The sequence below is a fragment of the Paramisgurnus dabryanus genome, chromosome 11, assembly GCF_030506205.2.
Source record: "Paramisgurnus dabryanus chromosome 11, PD_genome_1.1, whole genome shotgun sequence".
NCBI classification, from domain to species: domain Eukaryota; kingdom Metazoa; phylum Chordata; class Actinopteri; order Cypriniformes; family Cobitidae; genus Paramisgurnus; species Paramisgurnus dabryanus.
This window is the reverse complement of record NC_133347.1, coordinates 28,269,408-28,287,095: the sequence shown is the minus strand read 5'-3', so window position 1 is coordinate 28,287,095 and position 17,688 is coordinate 28,269,408. Positions and strand designations below refer to the sequence as shown.

The 17,688-nt window shown below is 34.7% G+C and overlaps 1 protein-coding gene across 1 annotated transcript in view; it reads left to right on the top strand.

Annotated features, from left to right (window-relative positions):
• The window catches only part of bmp1a (bone morphogenetic protein 1a), an 89,309-nt gene that overhangs the window by 48,614 nt on the left and 23,007 nt on the right, over positions 1-17,688 (top strand). Inside the window, exons 7-11 of the mRNA XM_065247685.2 lie at positions 8,725-8,849; positions 13,661-13,776; positions 14,076-14,178; positions 14,412-14,528; positions 17,506-17,651. Of these exons, the coding sequence (XP_065103757.1) occupies positions 8,725-8,849; positions 13,661-13,776; positions 14,076-14,178; positions 14,412-14,528; positions 17,506-17,651 (607 nt within the window). The remainder of the gene's footprint in view (positions 1-8,724; positions 8,850-13,660; positions 13,777-14,075; positions 14,179-14,411; positions 14,529-17,505; positions 17,652-17,688) is intronic.

The window sequence follows — 17,688 nt, the reverse complement described above, 5'->3', positions numbered from 1 at the left end:
TAAAATATTGAAAAAAGTGGTGTTTTACTTTAAATATGAAATATAGACTACTTACAGGTATTAGGGGATTGCAATGTTAGCCCAAAATATGTATACTTTGAAAACCGAAAACTGGGTACCTTTATTATCAGCTTTGCATATGTATAGCAAATTGCGATATAGTTGGAACAACTTTAGTCTGAGATACTTTACATCAGAAAAGGATCTGTATCTTATTTGTTCTTTGGAGGAAGTCTTGGATGGTCCCTAGGTAAGTGAAGTAGGCTTATGGGATTTTCTGCTAATGGGATTTAAGAATGTTATTCCCATTTCATATGTTTATCAAAAGTTATCCCGAACAGTTTTGACAGGCCACAGCCAGCATTTCCCCGGAGTGAAAGTAACATGAGTTGAGAGACAAGCGAATGCACGGGCTTTATATGAGAACCATCTGTTTCCTCAGCTTTTGTTCTCTTTCGTTTTTCATCTGGCCACTGAATCTCAACATATTTTTGAACAAATTGCTGTTTGTCCATGACTGCAGGAAGCAAGGGCATATCTGGATTATACTGTATTTCAGTCCTTATCATTGACAGGATCATTACTCAACAAATGCTGGCACTGTAAACACCACAAGAGTCATGAAGGTCACATGTATCTCAATGCTGCTTTTATTTAATGGTCCCTAAAGTATCGCTCACACTTCTCTGCATTCAGCCTTAAAAGTGGGGGTTTCTTGGATTCTTGGAAGTGGTAAAGTTCTCGGATTTGTGAACACGAGAGCTGGACGTTATCACATTGACAGGGTTATAAACCAACCACAGGGATGTGGAGGCATTGCAAATTCTTATATGAAGGTTACATGACTGCATTTTATTCTCGAGTTCAGAGAAAGGCTTACTTATTTGATATTTAGTTTTGCAAAAAGTCTGTTATTTTGTTTGTACTGTCAGTTGATCTGAATATGCACAGCTTCTGACCTCCTTGAAGAAAAGTCTGCTTCGTATCACTGAGCCAAGTAGTGCTGTCATCCAGTCAAACATAAACTGAGAGATGGAGAAAAAGAGAGGCACTTTATTGGTGCCACAGGGGAAATCTAGATGCTAATGTCAGTTTTGCTTTTACATAGTCACATAAATAAGCCAAAATATCCTGTCTGATCAGACGAAAAATGGTCCCTAGCAGTGACTGGGTCGGTACCCTTTCACAAAGTACACATTTGCACCTAAAAAATTCATATCAGTATCTCAAAGGGAAATATTGGTACCGAGTGTATACATGTCTGTACCTAAATGGTACATAGTAGGATCCTTTTAACCCCTTAAACTCCCAATCTGCTTCATCAAATTTATTTATAAAAGTATATAAGTTGTGGAGCACAAAGTTTTTTTTTAAATGAGACCGTTTTTATCCAATTACTCCAAAGTATGTGTGTAGATGAATCTTTTAAATTTAGAAAAGATCGATTCGGCAAAAAATCTAATTATATTACAAAACATAGTTTACTGCCCCAGTGACAGCTTGGGACCATTTTTTTGAACGGTGGCGATTTTTTTCTGACAGTGTGCCATGTTCATTTTGTGCATTTACATTAAACATTTTTAATCTAATTGGCTAAAATATATTTTTTTCTAGAAATGGCAGTTCCTTTGCTGGGACCAAGCAAACTTTAAAGAATAAATACTAGTATTTTCATATTGTTAATAATATAATAGGGAATTCTATATACAACACTTTCTAAAGGGTTGATGGTCGTGTTTTTCTGTAAAGTCACTTCAGGGATTAGTTTCTTCTAAGGACAGAGTTAAGTATAGCACAGGAGAGATGAAGTGCACATCCAAGGCGTCCTCGCAGATCATTTCACAGCAAACAATCATTAATAACTAGGGGTGCAACGGATCACAAAACTCACGGTTCGGATCACATTACGGATTTTGAGGCACGGATCGGATCATTTTTCGGATCAGCAAAAAAAAAATATGGGAAAATTCTAATAACAAATCAAGAAATTACAAACATTTATAAAAAGAACAAGGTTGCACATTAAGTAAGGTCTAAAATCATTAGTTACAGAAATCAAATGAATAATAACACTGCATTTATTGTATTAATTAAATGTAATTATTATTTTTTTAAAGCTTCAGCAGTGATTTTCTCTTTGTCTTGGGTTCTTTGATTAACATTAATGACACAGACTTAAGTAGGTCAATTGAGCTTACTGTCTCTTTAAGACCAAATATGCACAGACTGCATCTCTCCGTTTGTGCACTACCGAGTCCCCTTAAACGAGCGCACAGACACAGACAGAGGGCGAATTACAGACGGCGCAGCATTACAGTCGTCCCACATAAAAACGTTACGTTGTTTTTCATTGCTCTATTAGCCAAATGTATTTTAATACACTACAGTATGAGAGAGAGTAGCGCAACTCTCTGAAATTTAAACATCAAGAGTTCTGATCTTTGAAGGATGATGTCTGACTCGAGCTGGACCGCACGCGTGCGTTTGTGCGTAAAGTAAACTGATCACTTTAGCGCCGTTTTGCAGTTAAACTGTTTAAAATCACTTGAATGTTAACATTTGCAAACCTTTATAATACTTACAAATGATAAACTTTCCCTATTTAAATTTGCGTATTAATCCGCGAATCACATGCGAGCCGAACCGTGGGTCGTGATCCGTACGGATCACGGATCAACTGCGATCCGTTGCACCACTATTAATAACTCTAATCCCGCAAGTTTACTCGTCAATTAAGAGAAAACGCTTCCCTGCCAATGACAAGTTTTTACGGCAATCCATATTTCCGCTAATATCCACCAGGTGGCACTCAGATCCAACTTATAACACCCGAAAGTATACCCTTATAGGGCAAACAGTTCAAACTACGTGTATGTTTTGAGGATAGCTCTGAATCTGATCTCTATCAAAAGTCCTTCAAAAAAATGCAATAATATCTTATCTGCTTTTTGCTAAAAAATGTGCATTTTTAAAGAAACTTACCCATTTTTGATAGGTGATAAAAAGAGAACAAATCATTTATTTATTTTACAATTTTTTCTGTTATACTCAAAACCAAAGTGTTTTATAACAGTCCCCATTGCGATTGGCTGCTGTATTTGTTCGCCTGTCCTGTTGTTTTATTTCCCGTCATGCCCTGCTGTGTTTGGAAAGCATTGATGCTGTAAATCTCCATGGGAAGACAGGGTCTTTGATTGCACTCGTATTGGGAGGTTTTAGTGACCTTCCTTCAGTTTTTTTCCGAAACTTTTTCTCAGTGAGAAGCGAGTGGGTTCTCCTGGCTTTTTCTCTTGGCCATGTTTTCCGACCCCGTCTCTTTTGTCTTCTGCCCCCCCCCCCCCCCGTCTTGTCAAGGAGGTTTTTCTGTTCGAAGCTGGCACTGGCGAGGTGAGCCAAAGGCAAATAAAGAGCTATCAGTATGTCTTCAGTGCGAGATGACATCAAACCAATGCTAGCACTAGCGCTCACCCACACAGCTACTGTTCGGCTCTATACACACAGATTGACAACAACACTAAATCTAATGAAAACGTGCATGTCACATTTCACTTTAAAGACTAAAGAAACAAAATCTTTTTTTTTTTTTGCATTGACATCAGTCACATTTTCTCTTATAATTATTGTAATATGTCCAGACATTTTACCACTTTAATGGTGATGATTGTGATAACTTTCAGTAGTGATCCTCATTTGCAGTGTTGTATCTTTGCTAGGACTTTATTTTACAGTCCTGTTTTACATGTATGTACTATGTACTTACTGTGTCACTAAAATTACTAGGTACCAGCTCTGAAACCTAAACCAAACCCATATTAAATACATGTAGGTAGTACACTGTAAGTAAACTGTAGGTGCACATACTTTAAAATTAAGTGCAACCATACTTTTTCTATTTTTATTTTCGGGTTAAATTAGGCCTGGACATAAGATTTTAGCTCTGTGTGCGGTTGTAGTAATCTACATACATTTATTTCACAATTAAAGATGCAATGTGTAACTTTTAAAAGGATCTCTTGACAGAAATTCAATATAATATACCTAACCTTACAAAATGAAATGTAATGTTTTTATTACCTTAGAATGAGCCATTTTTATCTACATACCCACGGGTCCCCTTGTTCCGATTAATCGCATATAAAATAAAAGTTTGTGTTTGCATAATATATTTGTGTGTGTATTGTGTGTCATTATTATGTATATATAAATACAAACATATTTGTATACGTTTATGAAAAAAATATTTTTGTATTAATATTAGGGCTGGGCATAGATTCATCTAGATTAATCTCATACAAAATAAAATAATTTTTTTGCATAACATGCAATATATATATATATATATATATATATATATATATATATATATATATATATATATATATATATTTAGTTATATTTTTAGATATTCTATATTATATATAAATAAAACAATTATATTTAAATAAAACATTTCTTAAATAGATTAATCTATGCCCAGCCCTAGTTTTTTTATTTATATATGATATAGAATATATAAAAATATAAATAAATATACATACACATGTAAATGTTTCTTACATACATACATGAATGTGTGTATTTATATATACATAATAATTACACACAGCACAAACTTATATGTTATGCAAAAAAGTACTTTTATTTTGTATGCGATTAATTTAGATTAGTCTATGCCCAGCAATAATGAATATATCAAAAACTAAATAAAATGTATATACATGTAAATGTTTCTTAAGTACATACGTGCATGTGTGTGTATTTATATATACAAAGTAATTACACACCGTGCACACACATATATTATGCAACAAACAAACTTTTATTTTGTATGCGATTAATCGCAATTAATCTTTTGACAGCCAACGCGTTTAAATACAGCTGAAAAGGGCAGGTGGACGCCGACTGTAGGCACTTGCCAGCTGAGCGCTTTAATACTTTGTATTTGTTTATCAGTCGTTGAATGATGTGTTGGTTGGTTGTTTTGATATGTGTGATTAGACAGCCGAGTGAGAAGTGACAAGCTGAGAGTTTCACCCAAACCTGAACATTTTTCAACTTTCAGCGCAGACAAAACCCGCCAGCTACTGGCGTTTTTTGAAAAGCACTGCATTTCCATTGGAAACAATTGAAAACATGCGCCGGCATAAAGCGCGTTTGGCTCTACGTTGTCTCAGACAACGACATGTTTGTCCTGTGGCGGCTACTGTAGCTTCTCCATGCATTTTGAAATTAATGTTGGTTGCAACTCCCAATCTCACCGCTAGATACCACTAAAAACATGCCTACTATGCCATTAAAGTATGTACTGTTTTTGTTATGGGAAAGTATGGACATTTGAGTGCATTAACAGAGATGCCACATACTAAATCTAATATTGACTACTATTCACTCTAGTACTGAGAGTATTCGAATTGGGACGCAGGGTATAACTTATAAAAACATATTAATCGTTTTTTATAAGGCATTATGACTCCATTATAAAGCATTAGGAAAGCCCTTATAAACAGGCTTCTTATCAAGTGTTACCCAAATCTTCTACAGATTTCTTTCACATCAAGCTTGTAGTCGAGCTGAAAAGGCCATGCTGTCGTATTTGAACAGGCCTGCTGTTGACTGGACGGTTCCCATGGGAACAAACAAATGAACAGACCCTCACTGACCAACACCGAGTGAAAAGCAAGACATTAAACTAGCGAAAAGTGTCAACGTATGAAAAGAAGGGTGAGAAAAGAGGCAGGATTTTGAGACTGAATCATTTTTCGTGAGACTACGTAAATGTTTATTTTTCAATCCTAGTAAGTCGAACTTCATTTCAAACGGTTTATGGCTTAGGTACAACCACATGTTCTCATGATGTCATGATTAAGTTTTAAGGACTGTGAGTATATCATACAGTGTGTAGGTGTTGAATTCAAGGTCTCTGAAGAAAACATTTGCTGTGGCTCAGTGTGCCTACTTTTATTATTGTCTAAAGTTTGTACTGTTTTTGTTATGGGAAAGTATAAACATCTGAAGGCCTAGAAGAAGAGTACTGTATGCAAGTTCAGAAACCTAGTAACACGCAAAGCCTAAAGTTTAAATAATTTTTTACACACACGCAAGCGTACACTCACAGTCAAATTCACAGCTAAGGGTGCTACGCATATAAAGTATGCACGTTTACAAAAATACAGGTATTCATGTACTATTCTGATGACAAAATTTGTTTCACGTGCACTCTTTTGGGTAAACTATCTCTTTAAGCATACTCATTTTATTTGGGTGAACATACCGAAAGCGAATTCAATGATTTGCGCGAGTAGATTACATTAAAAGTCAATGCAAAGATGCAAACTCGTGTGGGGTGATGCAAATGAAATGATTGAACTCAAGCGAAAAATTCACATGACACTAAGTTAAATCCCGCGTGTAATTTATAGTGACGAACGTGATGCTTCAAATTTGGTGTATACGCAGCACAACATACTACAATTTGGGACAATATAATCCCAGTTTGTTATTTGGGATGAATAGCATGCAAATTGTAAGAGGGAAATAGTTCTGATTGTCTGCTTATGAATATGTTAAACCACTATACTGTATGTTATTGGGCAATCAGACACTTACGAGAGATGACCGCGATGACTTTCCAGTCTTTAAGTTTAAAAAAAGGTTTTGTATCTGTCACTATAATGACAGGAATAATTTATTGGAATAGACATTGGACAGGCAATATATAATCCACTCTTGTATGACAAGGGTAATTTAAGTGGTTTACAGGTTGTACATTTGTCTGTCACTTCCAGACACTGACTCACAATTCATTGCGTGCGAGTATCCAGACTTTTGACCATCAACATTAAGTCTGACCCACATTGTTCAAGAACCTCCACTCATACAGAACCAGTGACTTGTAAACACTGGTTGATTCCTATTGGACTGCTAAAAAAAACAAACAAATCAAGCCAAAACCGTATGTGACAGACTGACACAGTTCCAATCAATGTATCATCCAAACCCCTTAGCATTCGTGAAAAAGGCTATAAAAATACCTAAAAAGCACTGAAATTGTACTTGCTGTGTTGGTTGTATCTTAAAAGGGTTTATATCATTCAAATCACAAGAATTTCAGTTTTCCAAAGATATGTGACATGTTTAGCTTTTTGTTTTGGAGTTGTTAAATTTGATGAAGTTTTGTGTCAAATAATGCAGTGTCCCTCCCACGATACATTGGAATTTTAAATAAACATTACAAAATGTATTTTTAACTTTTTACATGCTCGACTTTGACATGCAGTCAAACACTGAGGTAACAAAAATGTATAAACTCCTTGGGAAATATTCCTGCTAGCACTTGGCCAACAACTTGGAATCAGTAGCTGCATTTCCGTTACAGATTTGCGCAATACTAGCATTATTTTCAACAAAAAATTTAGCAAAATATAGTTTTTCTTCCCGCGATAAGTCAGTTTTGGCGAAATTTATTTTCAATTCGCAATGTCAATTGTCCGCAATTAGAAGGGTTATAAAAAAACGCAGCTATTGTTGGTTTCTGTATTTAAATTCAAAATATGTCTTGATTTTGTGTTTAGCATGGTGTCTTCTCAAAATAAATTATTTTACTTTCTGTTGAAATCTAGTGAACACCGTAAAAACTAGTAACATATTTCCCCAAAGCATTACTGTACTTGTGCATCCTAATGGTGCATTCACACCAGCCGCGTTGGAGTCGGCAAAAAACGCGCTATTCACACGTAGTTGGATGCTTGAACATTTGGAGTTTACTCGTGTCATTTGGGAAAGCTGCTTGTGAAATTCTAGTCATTCGAGACATTCACGCGTGAATTTGCGTGATTCTGCGACTCTGCTCGCTTCCTGTAATTACATAATTACTACAGCAAGGTCCTGATTGGTTAACACGACGCGGAAATCCACCAAAGTTCAGATTTTTCAACTCGTGCGTTTCCACTCAATTCGTGGGGAACAGGATGCCTTTTCGCGTCTTTGCATTGACTTAACATGTAAATCACTCGCACTTGCAGTATCTACCGCGTCTGGTGTGAACCCTGCATAAGACTTCTAGGTATATGGGGTCTGGGGACCCATATTATGCCAATTTTTACAAAATGTAAAAAATGCATAAGTCTCTGATGTGCCCAAAAATGTGTCTGTGAAATTTTTACTTCAAAATACCCCACAGATCATTTATTATAGTATGTACAAAATGCCCCAAGTTGGGTGGAAGCAAAACGTCCTGTTTTCGTGTCTGTACCTTTAAATGCAAATGAGTTACTGCTCCTTACTCCCTTACCAAAGTGAGCTCTTTCAGTTCAAATTGATCTGATTTCTGTAAATACAGTCTGAGACAGTAGTATCTCACTATTGAGATATGGCAGACAGCATACAACTCGTTGAGGTTGGAAATTTTGGTAATGCAGGACTGGCAGTCAGTGGTTGTGGGTGGGGCTTTATCAGTGTGACATCACATTAAAGAGAATCAAAATGGCATGTCTAATGAGACTGCTTTGGTTAAACAGGGATCAGGAAAGGAGTGAGTGGATTTTCTTTTCATTGTAGGGTGGTTGTGTCCACACATAACCATGTAAAAAACATGTAAAAGTGAATTTTGCACAATAGGTGTTCTTTATGTAAAAAGTTGTAATACTGCTCAGATTAAATATGTTACGGCAAGCAACATCACTGATTACTTACATTTATACTTTTTTTTTTTGCTTTGTGTTACAGAGGGATATTCTTGGATACCATTTTGCCGCGATATGACGTGAACGGAGTTCGGCCTCCGATCGGTCAAAGGACCAGATTAAGCAAAGGAGACATCGCACAGGCACGCAAACTTTACAAGTGTCCAAGTAAGATAATCAAACAATTAAGTTACATAAATTATCTCTTGCATTATGCAAACTTAGTCAAATAGTCAAACTTCTACATGTGATTCATGCTGGAACAGCTAATAGTGCAACACATAGTAAGGTTTCTCTACATTAAAGAGTACTTTGTTGTAACAAATCAAGGGTTCTCAGATGTAGTTTGTAGTTTGTCTTGTCCGAAATAGAAGAGCATCCACAATTGATGTGGTACGGTATCTTGGCGACAGTCTCTGTGACTCCCAGCCTGAGGAAAGACACAGTAAACACAGGCCAAGCACAGGAAGTTCGCTATTTGCCTTCTTCTCCAGATAAAAAGGGAGTTGCTTTCTAGGATACGGCAAGTAAATGGAGTACAAGGGGTCAAGACATTTACAAAGTAAACTTGAAAGACATACTACCAGACAGCGATTGTAAACCTTACAGCAATGTGTGAACGTATCCTAGCACTGGTAAAGGAATTTTAAAAAGCATTTAGGTCCACATGAAATGGATGCTCTTTATTTCGTTATATTATATCGTACATTTAAGATTGCATTTCCAAGTTACTAACTGAAAAACATGCATACAGTACCAAATATTTTTTATTTTTCATTTGTAAGCACATGCACACAGACTTAATGACGTATCTGTCCGTGTCTACAAAGTCAGTTTAAGGCGTACGAGATAACAAGTGGTTTTTATCTCATGTTTCGACTGTATGAGTGTTCACAGCCCTCAGATTAAATAAACATATTCAATATTCAATAACAGTCTCATATTTAATAGGGTTACTATCTTACATTTTAGAATTAATCACTCAGCCTCTCGTCTTTGCTTTCGATGAGAACATTAAATTAAATAATTGATTTGACTAAATGACTGAAATGCAGCTTAATGAATTAAATAAGTGAGCTATGGAGCATAAGCCTCTTTTGTAAATAGAGATTTGAGAAAGAATATCAGGAGAAGATGCTAAAATGTGGCATTAAAATAATACAGATTATGAAAAAATAATTGTTAAAAAGGTGAAGTAATGAGAAAAAACATTAAGAGACCACTCCAGTTTTGACTTAAATCATCATTTCTAGATGTATTGTGACAATTACTGTCTAGTGTTTGTTGAATTTCAACCAAAGCATTTTAAAAAAAATCTAAAACAACTGTAAAAACTTTAGTATTTTTTTTTTTTTTTTTGAGAAATTAGTTTGAACTTGTTTTCTCTGCAGCATTGAAGATCAGAAAAAAACTGCATATTTTTCATATTGACCATGTTTTCTCCATTTCAATTATTAGTAAATAAATGCAAATAAAAACATTATTTTTATTAAGAATTTGGCAGAAATGTTGTTAGTAGTTGACAGAATGAAACAAAAATTATAATTTTACTTAAACACATATAAAAAGTAGGGCTGGGACGATAGCACTTTTTCATGTCTGATACCGATGTCGATACCACAACCTTGACTATCTGTCGATTTTAAAATCCGCCGTTTTAATAAATTAAGCTGCAAATAACACATCATGCAATACTGCTGCTTCATTTTCATTTAAATTTTATCTCCATTACAAAATGTACAAAACAGTAAGGCACTCACAATTTGATTTTAAGCATTACCTCTTATGTCACAGTAGATGAACTAAAACATATGTGATAGACACTACTACAGTGTAGTTTTTCCACAGTGTAACATTTGGATGAAATGAAAAGAGACTTGGAATGTAAACTTTGGTTCAAGTGTCCCATAAGACGTAAAGAGCTTATGTATATACATATATTGGACTCGGCTTTGTTTTTTTTCTTCCTTGACTGTAAAATAACTCCAAACAGCGGACATGATAAGGACGGACAGGTCTCATCTATTGCTTGCTTTAGCTACGGTTACTACTCGCCCGCTTTACGGCATGTTGCTTATGTCGCGCTTTATAGCATGTTGCTCAGCAAGTTGCACTTTACATCAAGTTGCCATGACAGTTAACTCTTTCACTGCCATTGACGAGATATCTCGTCAATTAAGAGAAAACGCTTCCCCGCCAATGACGAGATTTTCCGTCTTTCCGCAATACCGCTATTATCCACCAGGTGGCGCCCTTCCGTAACTTTTTAAACTTGGAAGTATTGCCCTATGGCAAGCGGCTGCATGTCCGTGTCTGTTTTAAAGATCGCTCTGGATGGGATCTCTATGAAAAGTCCGTCACAAAAATGGAATTATCTCTGCTTTTTGCTCAAAATATGGTGTTTTTGCAGAAACCTACCCATATTCAAAAGCTGATTACAAAAGTACCACTGAAGGTAGAATGAAACGTTTTTTTTTTTTGTTTGAAAGCAGAGGGTCTGTTCTTTCATTTGGTATATTGTATGTTTATATATTTAAAGAAGAACATTTTCTGGAAGGCATTAAACTTTGGTGAAAATCATGAAAAACGCTGGCGCTGGCTGGCAACTTTTTTTTAAAACGCTGACGGTGAAAGAGTTAAGGTCCGTGTTGGTATCGGATTGTACTCCCCTACTTCTATAAAATTAGTTCCGGCCATTTTCGCCAATATCGGACTAATATCAATACTGAATATCGGAATGGCCCACCCGTTATAAAAAGTACTATAAATAGAAAAATCTAGAAAAACTGAAAGGGACCATTAAAATGGTCTCCTAGTTTTTTCCGCAGCTATATATGACCCTGGACCACAAAACAAGTCGTAAGGGTAAATTTTTTTCAAATGTATATTTAAACGACATCTGAACGCTGACGTATGGTTTAGAATGTGACGGTATTTGGCCGAGATACAACTATTTGAAAATCTGAGGGTGCAAAAATCTAAATATTGAAAAAACAACTCCTTTAATGTTCAAATTAAGTCCTATTATATTACATATTACTAATGTGTTTATGGTAGGAAATTTACAAAATATTTTCATGGAATATGATTTTTAATTGATCATTTTGACCCATGTATATGTTTATTTCTACAAATATACCCATGCAACTTAAGACACATTTATGAATAAAGATACCCACTAGCTCACTTTTAGAAGACTTTTCCAAATGCACATAGCAAATGCATAATATATTTCTTTGCATGTGTGTTCATGTGCACATTTGATATAATTAGTTTTGTCGATATAAACATTTTCTAAATCATTCATATATTAACATTTTGGATATTATCACATGTAGATCATTGCATGCAGGCTTTATAAATCCCTTTTCTGGTCTCACTGTGCAGAATTCATCAGTCCTTGTGGCTCCAAAGAAATCAAAGAATGTTTGTCTTGGAAATGCAATAACTTACTTCACCTCTAAAACATTTTTTTACTGTCATAAAGTATTACATTTTAATCTCAATTATTATAGAAATTAAAATCAAAGCCATTTCATGGTAACTTTTAAGCCGTTCCAAGTTCACGTCAGATTAGTGACTTAATCTGAGATATGCCTTTAAAGGGGACATTTCACAAGATGTCAAATAAATCTTTGGTGTCCCAGAGTACATCTGTGAAGTTCTAGCTCAAAATCTCATATACAGTAGATCATTTATAATAGCATGTTAAAATTGACACTTTGTAGATGTGTCCTTTAAAATGCAAATGAGTTGATCTCCGCACTAAATGACAGTGTTGTTGTTGTTGTATAGTGCAGATTAAGGGCGGTTTTATCCCCTTCTGACATCACAAGGACAGCCACATTTCAATTACCTATTTTTTCAAATGCTTGCAGAGAATGCTTTACCAAAACTAAGTTACTGGGTTGATCTTTTACACATTTTCTAGGTTAATAGAAACAGGGACCCAATTATAGCACTTAAACATGAAAAAAGTCAGATTTTCACGATAAGTCCCCTTTAAGAAACCCACAAATAATTTCAGATGTTGCTTGTGTTACACACATGGCCATCAGTTGTTAAACATCTGGTTAAGGCTTATTGTAGGAAGCTGTGTCACATGACGTGGTATCTACGCACGTCAGCACGGACGGATAATGTGGCCATGCCGGGTAAAACTCAGAAAATCACATGGTGGAAAAAAGGTGGAAGTGTTGCACGGCATTCCCTGTGGCGTCTGTCACTTGCTGTGGCTTGCCAGGCCGCTTGTTAATGGTTTCAAACATTGAACCCAATCCACGCTTGGCATCAAGAATCTCTGCTCTTGCTATTCTATTTTTTACATGCGTTCACAGCTCAAGAAGGCACACTGATGCTTTCTAGTAAAAGATTTTGGTAGGAAAATTCAAATTTTTACAGCATTTTCTACACTGTCAGACAAAATTATCAAAATGCTCAGGCAGTACCCTTTAGAAATGTCCCAGTATGTGAAATTAAGGCATAGATATAAATTTCTATACACCAATACGATACTGATATGCATTCTTGCAAAGCTGTACTTTTTAAAATGCTATCGACCCAGTGACAACTAGGGACAATTTTTGACCATTTTTGTGTAATATGCAAGGTTGTGTGGACAAGCCTGTCTTTAGCCACACCCTTTAGTCATTTTTAATCGAATACTGCAACATATCATTAAGTTTAACTTGGAGTAGTATAGATTTTACATGACATATCTTTCTCTCTTGTTCTGCTGGCAAGTGCATATAATGAGACACAGATGTGGTTTATAACATAAAAGAGTTTAAGGCACAAGCTGTGAAAGAAAGTTTGCGTTTGTCTTTGCACTTTGTGCATATAAATGTATTTATAAAGGGCACATACTGTACTGTGCCTCTTTGATTTTGTAGTCCTGTTATTGTAGTTGAGTTCCTTATCTCCTCTTGACATGTGGATAGCTAATAAATTTAATGCTTCTCCATCTGTCTTTTTGTTAGGATGTGGAGACAGTTTGCAGGAGAGCAGTGGGAACTTCTCTTCTCCAGGGTTTCCTAATGGTTATTCAGCATACATGCACTGCATCTGGAGAATCTCTGTCACACCAGGAGAAAAGGTAAAACGAAATAACTTTTTCTGTTTGAAAAACATTACAATGTACAGTGCATGTTAGAGTATAGCTTGCGTTATTGTAATTTCAACCTTATAAAGCTTGTACACGATGAAAGGAAACAACATTTCTCTAGGATCAAGATGCTACCCAAGACATTTAAATATCTCAAATAAAGTTCAATAAAAGGCCTAAACTAAGCGAATAAAGTAAAAGATCTACATAGTTATGTAACAGTCAGCCCGTATTGCTGCTAGTTAGTTTACAAAAACTGATTATAGACTTGTTTGTTAATTTTTTTAAAGATCATTTTAAACTTTACCTCTATGGATTTATACCGGAGTCATTTGTGCTGGTACGATCACGTGGAGATCAGAGATGGATATTGGAGGAAAGCACCACTGAAAGGTTCGAAGTTCAATTCAGTTTACATTCATTTGCATAGCGCTTTTCACAATGCATATTATTTCAAAGCTGCTTTGCAGTAAATAAAGTTGTTAGATTGTGTTTAAAATGTCTATACGTAATATTTCCCTGTTTTTATGTGATCCAATAAACCTGTGACGTTTTTAAAAGAAGAAAATGTAAAAATGAAGCTTGTTTATGAACGATGAATCATTTTCTTGTGACTGCACGTACAGGTCGATTCTGTGGGGATAAATTACCGGAGCCCATCATTTCAACAGACAGTCGCCTGTGGATTGAGTTTCGCAGTAGCAGTAACTGGGTGGGAAAAGGCTTCTCTGCCGTTTATGAAGGTACTTATTTATATTTGACAACATTTAAAGAAAATATGACAATGCATTATATGCGGTGCTTTGTACACGTCTGTCTTTGTTTCAGTTTGAAAGTATTAACTTACAATACTTATACTACAAGTATATGGCTGGCTGGTGATGGCAAAGTACATACTGTACTTTTTGCATATACAGTAAGGAAAGAAAGTAACAAAGCAATTTTCTCCGAGCCCTGATAACATTTGAATCCCAAACAATGACAGCATCTTTAAGACACAAACCCTTGACAGACATGTCAAATATCGAGTTATTTACTCGCGTTTTCCACGTGTAGATTAAGAAAGGTGTTTTCGACCATGATAAGTAAATTCCTAAAGTGGTAATTTTTTTCTTATAACGCATTGTTTTTTGTTTCATGTGTTGATCAATCTACAGGTTATTGAGTGACCGAACACATCCTGAAGTTTCACTTATCAGAGTTTTTCAAAATAAAAGTAAATCGAGTTTAAATGCGAAGAGATCCTGTTGGGACTGTTAATACTGTTGTATATGTTAAACATTTATATTATTCTAATTTGATTTAATTTCATTTTCATAGTGTTCAAACTGTTGAAAACATGTTTTATTCTCAACCATTTAGGTTGCGTTTGTACCGAGTCCCTAAGGTGACATTGGAGTAAAAAAAATCTAAAGTTTAGTTTCATGTGCTCACGTGAAACTTTTATGTGCAGAATTTTATTTTTAAGTTTAGTTTTGCGTGCTCGCGTGATAGTTTCAGGTGAGCACACGATAGTTTCATGTGCTCGCACGATAGCTTCACGTGAGCACGCAAAACTAAACTTTAAAATAAAATTCTGCACATGAAGGTTTTGCGTGAGCACATGAAAGTTTCACGTGAGCACATGAAACTAAACTTTATTTAATTTTTGCTCCATGTCCCCTTAGAGGCTCCGTACGTTTGAAACATTTTTAGAAACTGAAATTTAAAATGAAAATATAATTTCATTCTTTTTTACAAAGATAAATGAAAAAATAAGTTTGCAGTAGCATATTAATGAGGTCATACACTGCAAAAAAAGATTTTCAAGAAAAAAAAATCTTAGTATTTTTGTCTTGTTTTCAGTAAAAATATCTAAAAATTCATAAATTTCACTAACCCAAGAAAATAAGTCTAGTTTTTAGACAAAAAATATCAAATTTAAGTAATTTTGTGCATAAATCAAGCGAAAAAAATCTGCCAACGGGGTAAGCAAATTGTTCTTGAATGTGTCTTGAATGTAGTGTTTAAGAAAAATGTTCAAGATTTTTTAACTTACCCCATTGGCAATTTTTTTGCTTGTTTTTTGCACAAAATCACTTAATATTTGATATTTTTGGTTTAAAAACTAGACTTTCTTGGGTCATTTGCTCAGCAAGAAAATACATCTTAATTTAAGAATTTTTAGATATTTTTTATATAAGATATAAGATTATTTTTCATGAAAATCATTTTTTGCAGTGTAGTCATGCACACTACAAAAATGACTTTCTTACTCAGTATTTTTGTCTTGTAGAAATATCTAAAAATTCTTAAATCAAGATTTATTTTCTTGATGAGCAAAATGACCTAAGAAAATAAGTCTAGTTTTGACAAAAATATAGATTTAAGTGAATTTGTGCTTAAAACAAGCAAAATTATCTGCCAATATAGTGAGAAAATGTAGCTTAAATGAAGTGTTTAAGAAAAAAGAAAAGTTTTTTTTTTTTTTTAATTCTCACCCCATTGGCAGATAATTTAGCTTGTTTTAAGCACAAATTCACTTAAATTATAAAATGTTTTGTTTAAAAACTGGACTTATTTTCTTATTTCATTTTGCTCAAATCAATTTATCTTGTTTTGTTGTGTTACTTTTCACCCACTTGTGTGTTACTTTCATCCCTGCAGGTGGAATCAAAATAAAAAATCACTACTCTGTTTAATAAAAATCTTTAGTAAAAATATCTAAAAATTCTTAAATTAAGATGCTTTTTCTTGATGAGCAAAACTACCCAAGAAAATAAGTCTAATTTTAGACCAAAAATATCAAATTTTAGTGATTTTGAGAATAAAACAAGCAAAATAATCTGCCAACGGGGTAAGCAAATGTTTCTTGAATTTAGTGTTTTATAAAAATGTTCAAGATTTTTTTGCTTACCCCATTGGCAGATTTTTTTGCTTGTTTCATGCACAAAATCACTTAAATTTGATATTTTTGGTCTAAAAACTAGACTTAATTTCTTTAGTCGTTTTGCTCATCAAGAAAATGCATCTTAATCTAAGAATTTTAGAAGATATTTTTACTGAAAACAAGACAAAAATACTAAGAAAATGTTTTCTTGAAAATAATTTTTTGCAGTGTTCTGAAGTCGGTTTACATTTTTTACAAAATTACACCTGGTATTGATAGACCACACTTGTGAGTTATTGACCAAAGCAAAATATATCTCTGTCTATAACATTATCTTTTAAATTAAGTTTTTCTGAAAAATTTTACTTTCGCCCCTTTTCTCGCCTACTATATTAGGACATAATAACATCTATTATTAGGGCATATTACAATGAAGTTAAAAACTCTACTCACAAACTCGCTCTGTTTATGAGATCTCATATAGTTTGAAATACAGAGATGCAGCTACCACATTTCAGGGTCACTGCTCGAGGGCGATGTGAATGCCGGGTGTTGTAAAAAATTGAAATAACGTTGCTCTCAAAACAATTGCATTTGATAAATTGTTCATGTAGATGTTTTGTCCCACAAACCTGCACCCTTGTTGGCATACAGTAAGAATCACATTTGGGTTTAAATTAGGTAAACACTCGTTTTGCAGTTGTGTCATTTTTATGTCTCTATGTCATGAGTATTTTCATGCTTAATATACTTCTGGTATGTCGAGGCCTTTATTAAAAAAATGTCTATTTTGTTTTAGATAAAATCAAATACGATGCTGATTGTCGAGACACTGTTGTCTGTTCTTGCAGCTATTTGCGGTGGGGAGGTGAAGAAAGACAACGGTCAAATCCAGTCTCCAAATTACCCAGATGACTACAGACCTAACAAAGTGTGTGTGTGGAAGATAGCAGTGTCTCAGGGCTACCATGTAGGATTGACCTTCCAGTCTTTTGAGGTGATTCAATGTTATCACTGTGTTATAATCATAACAC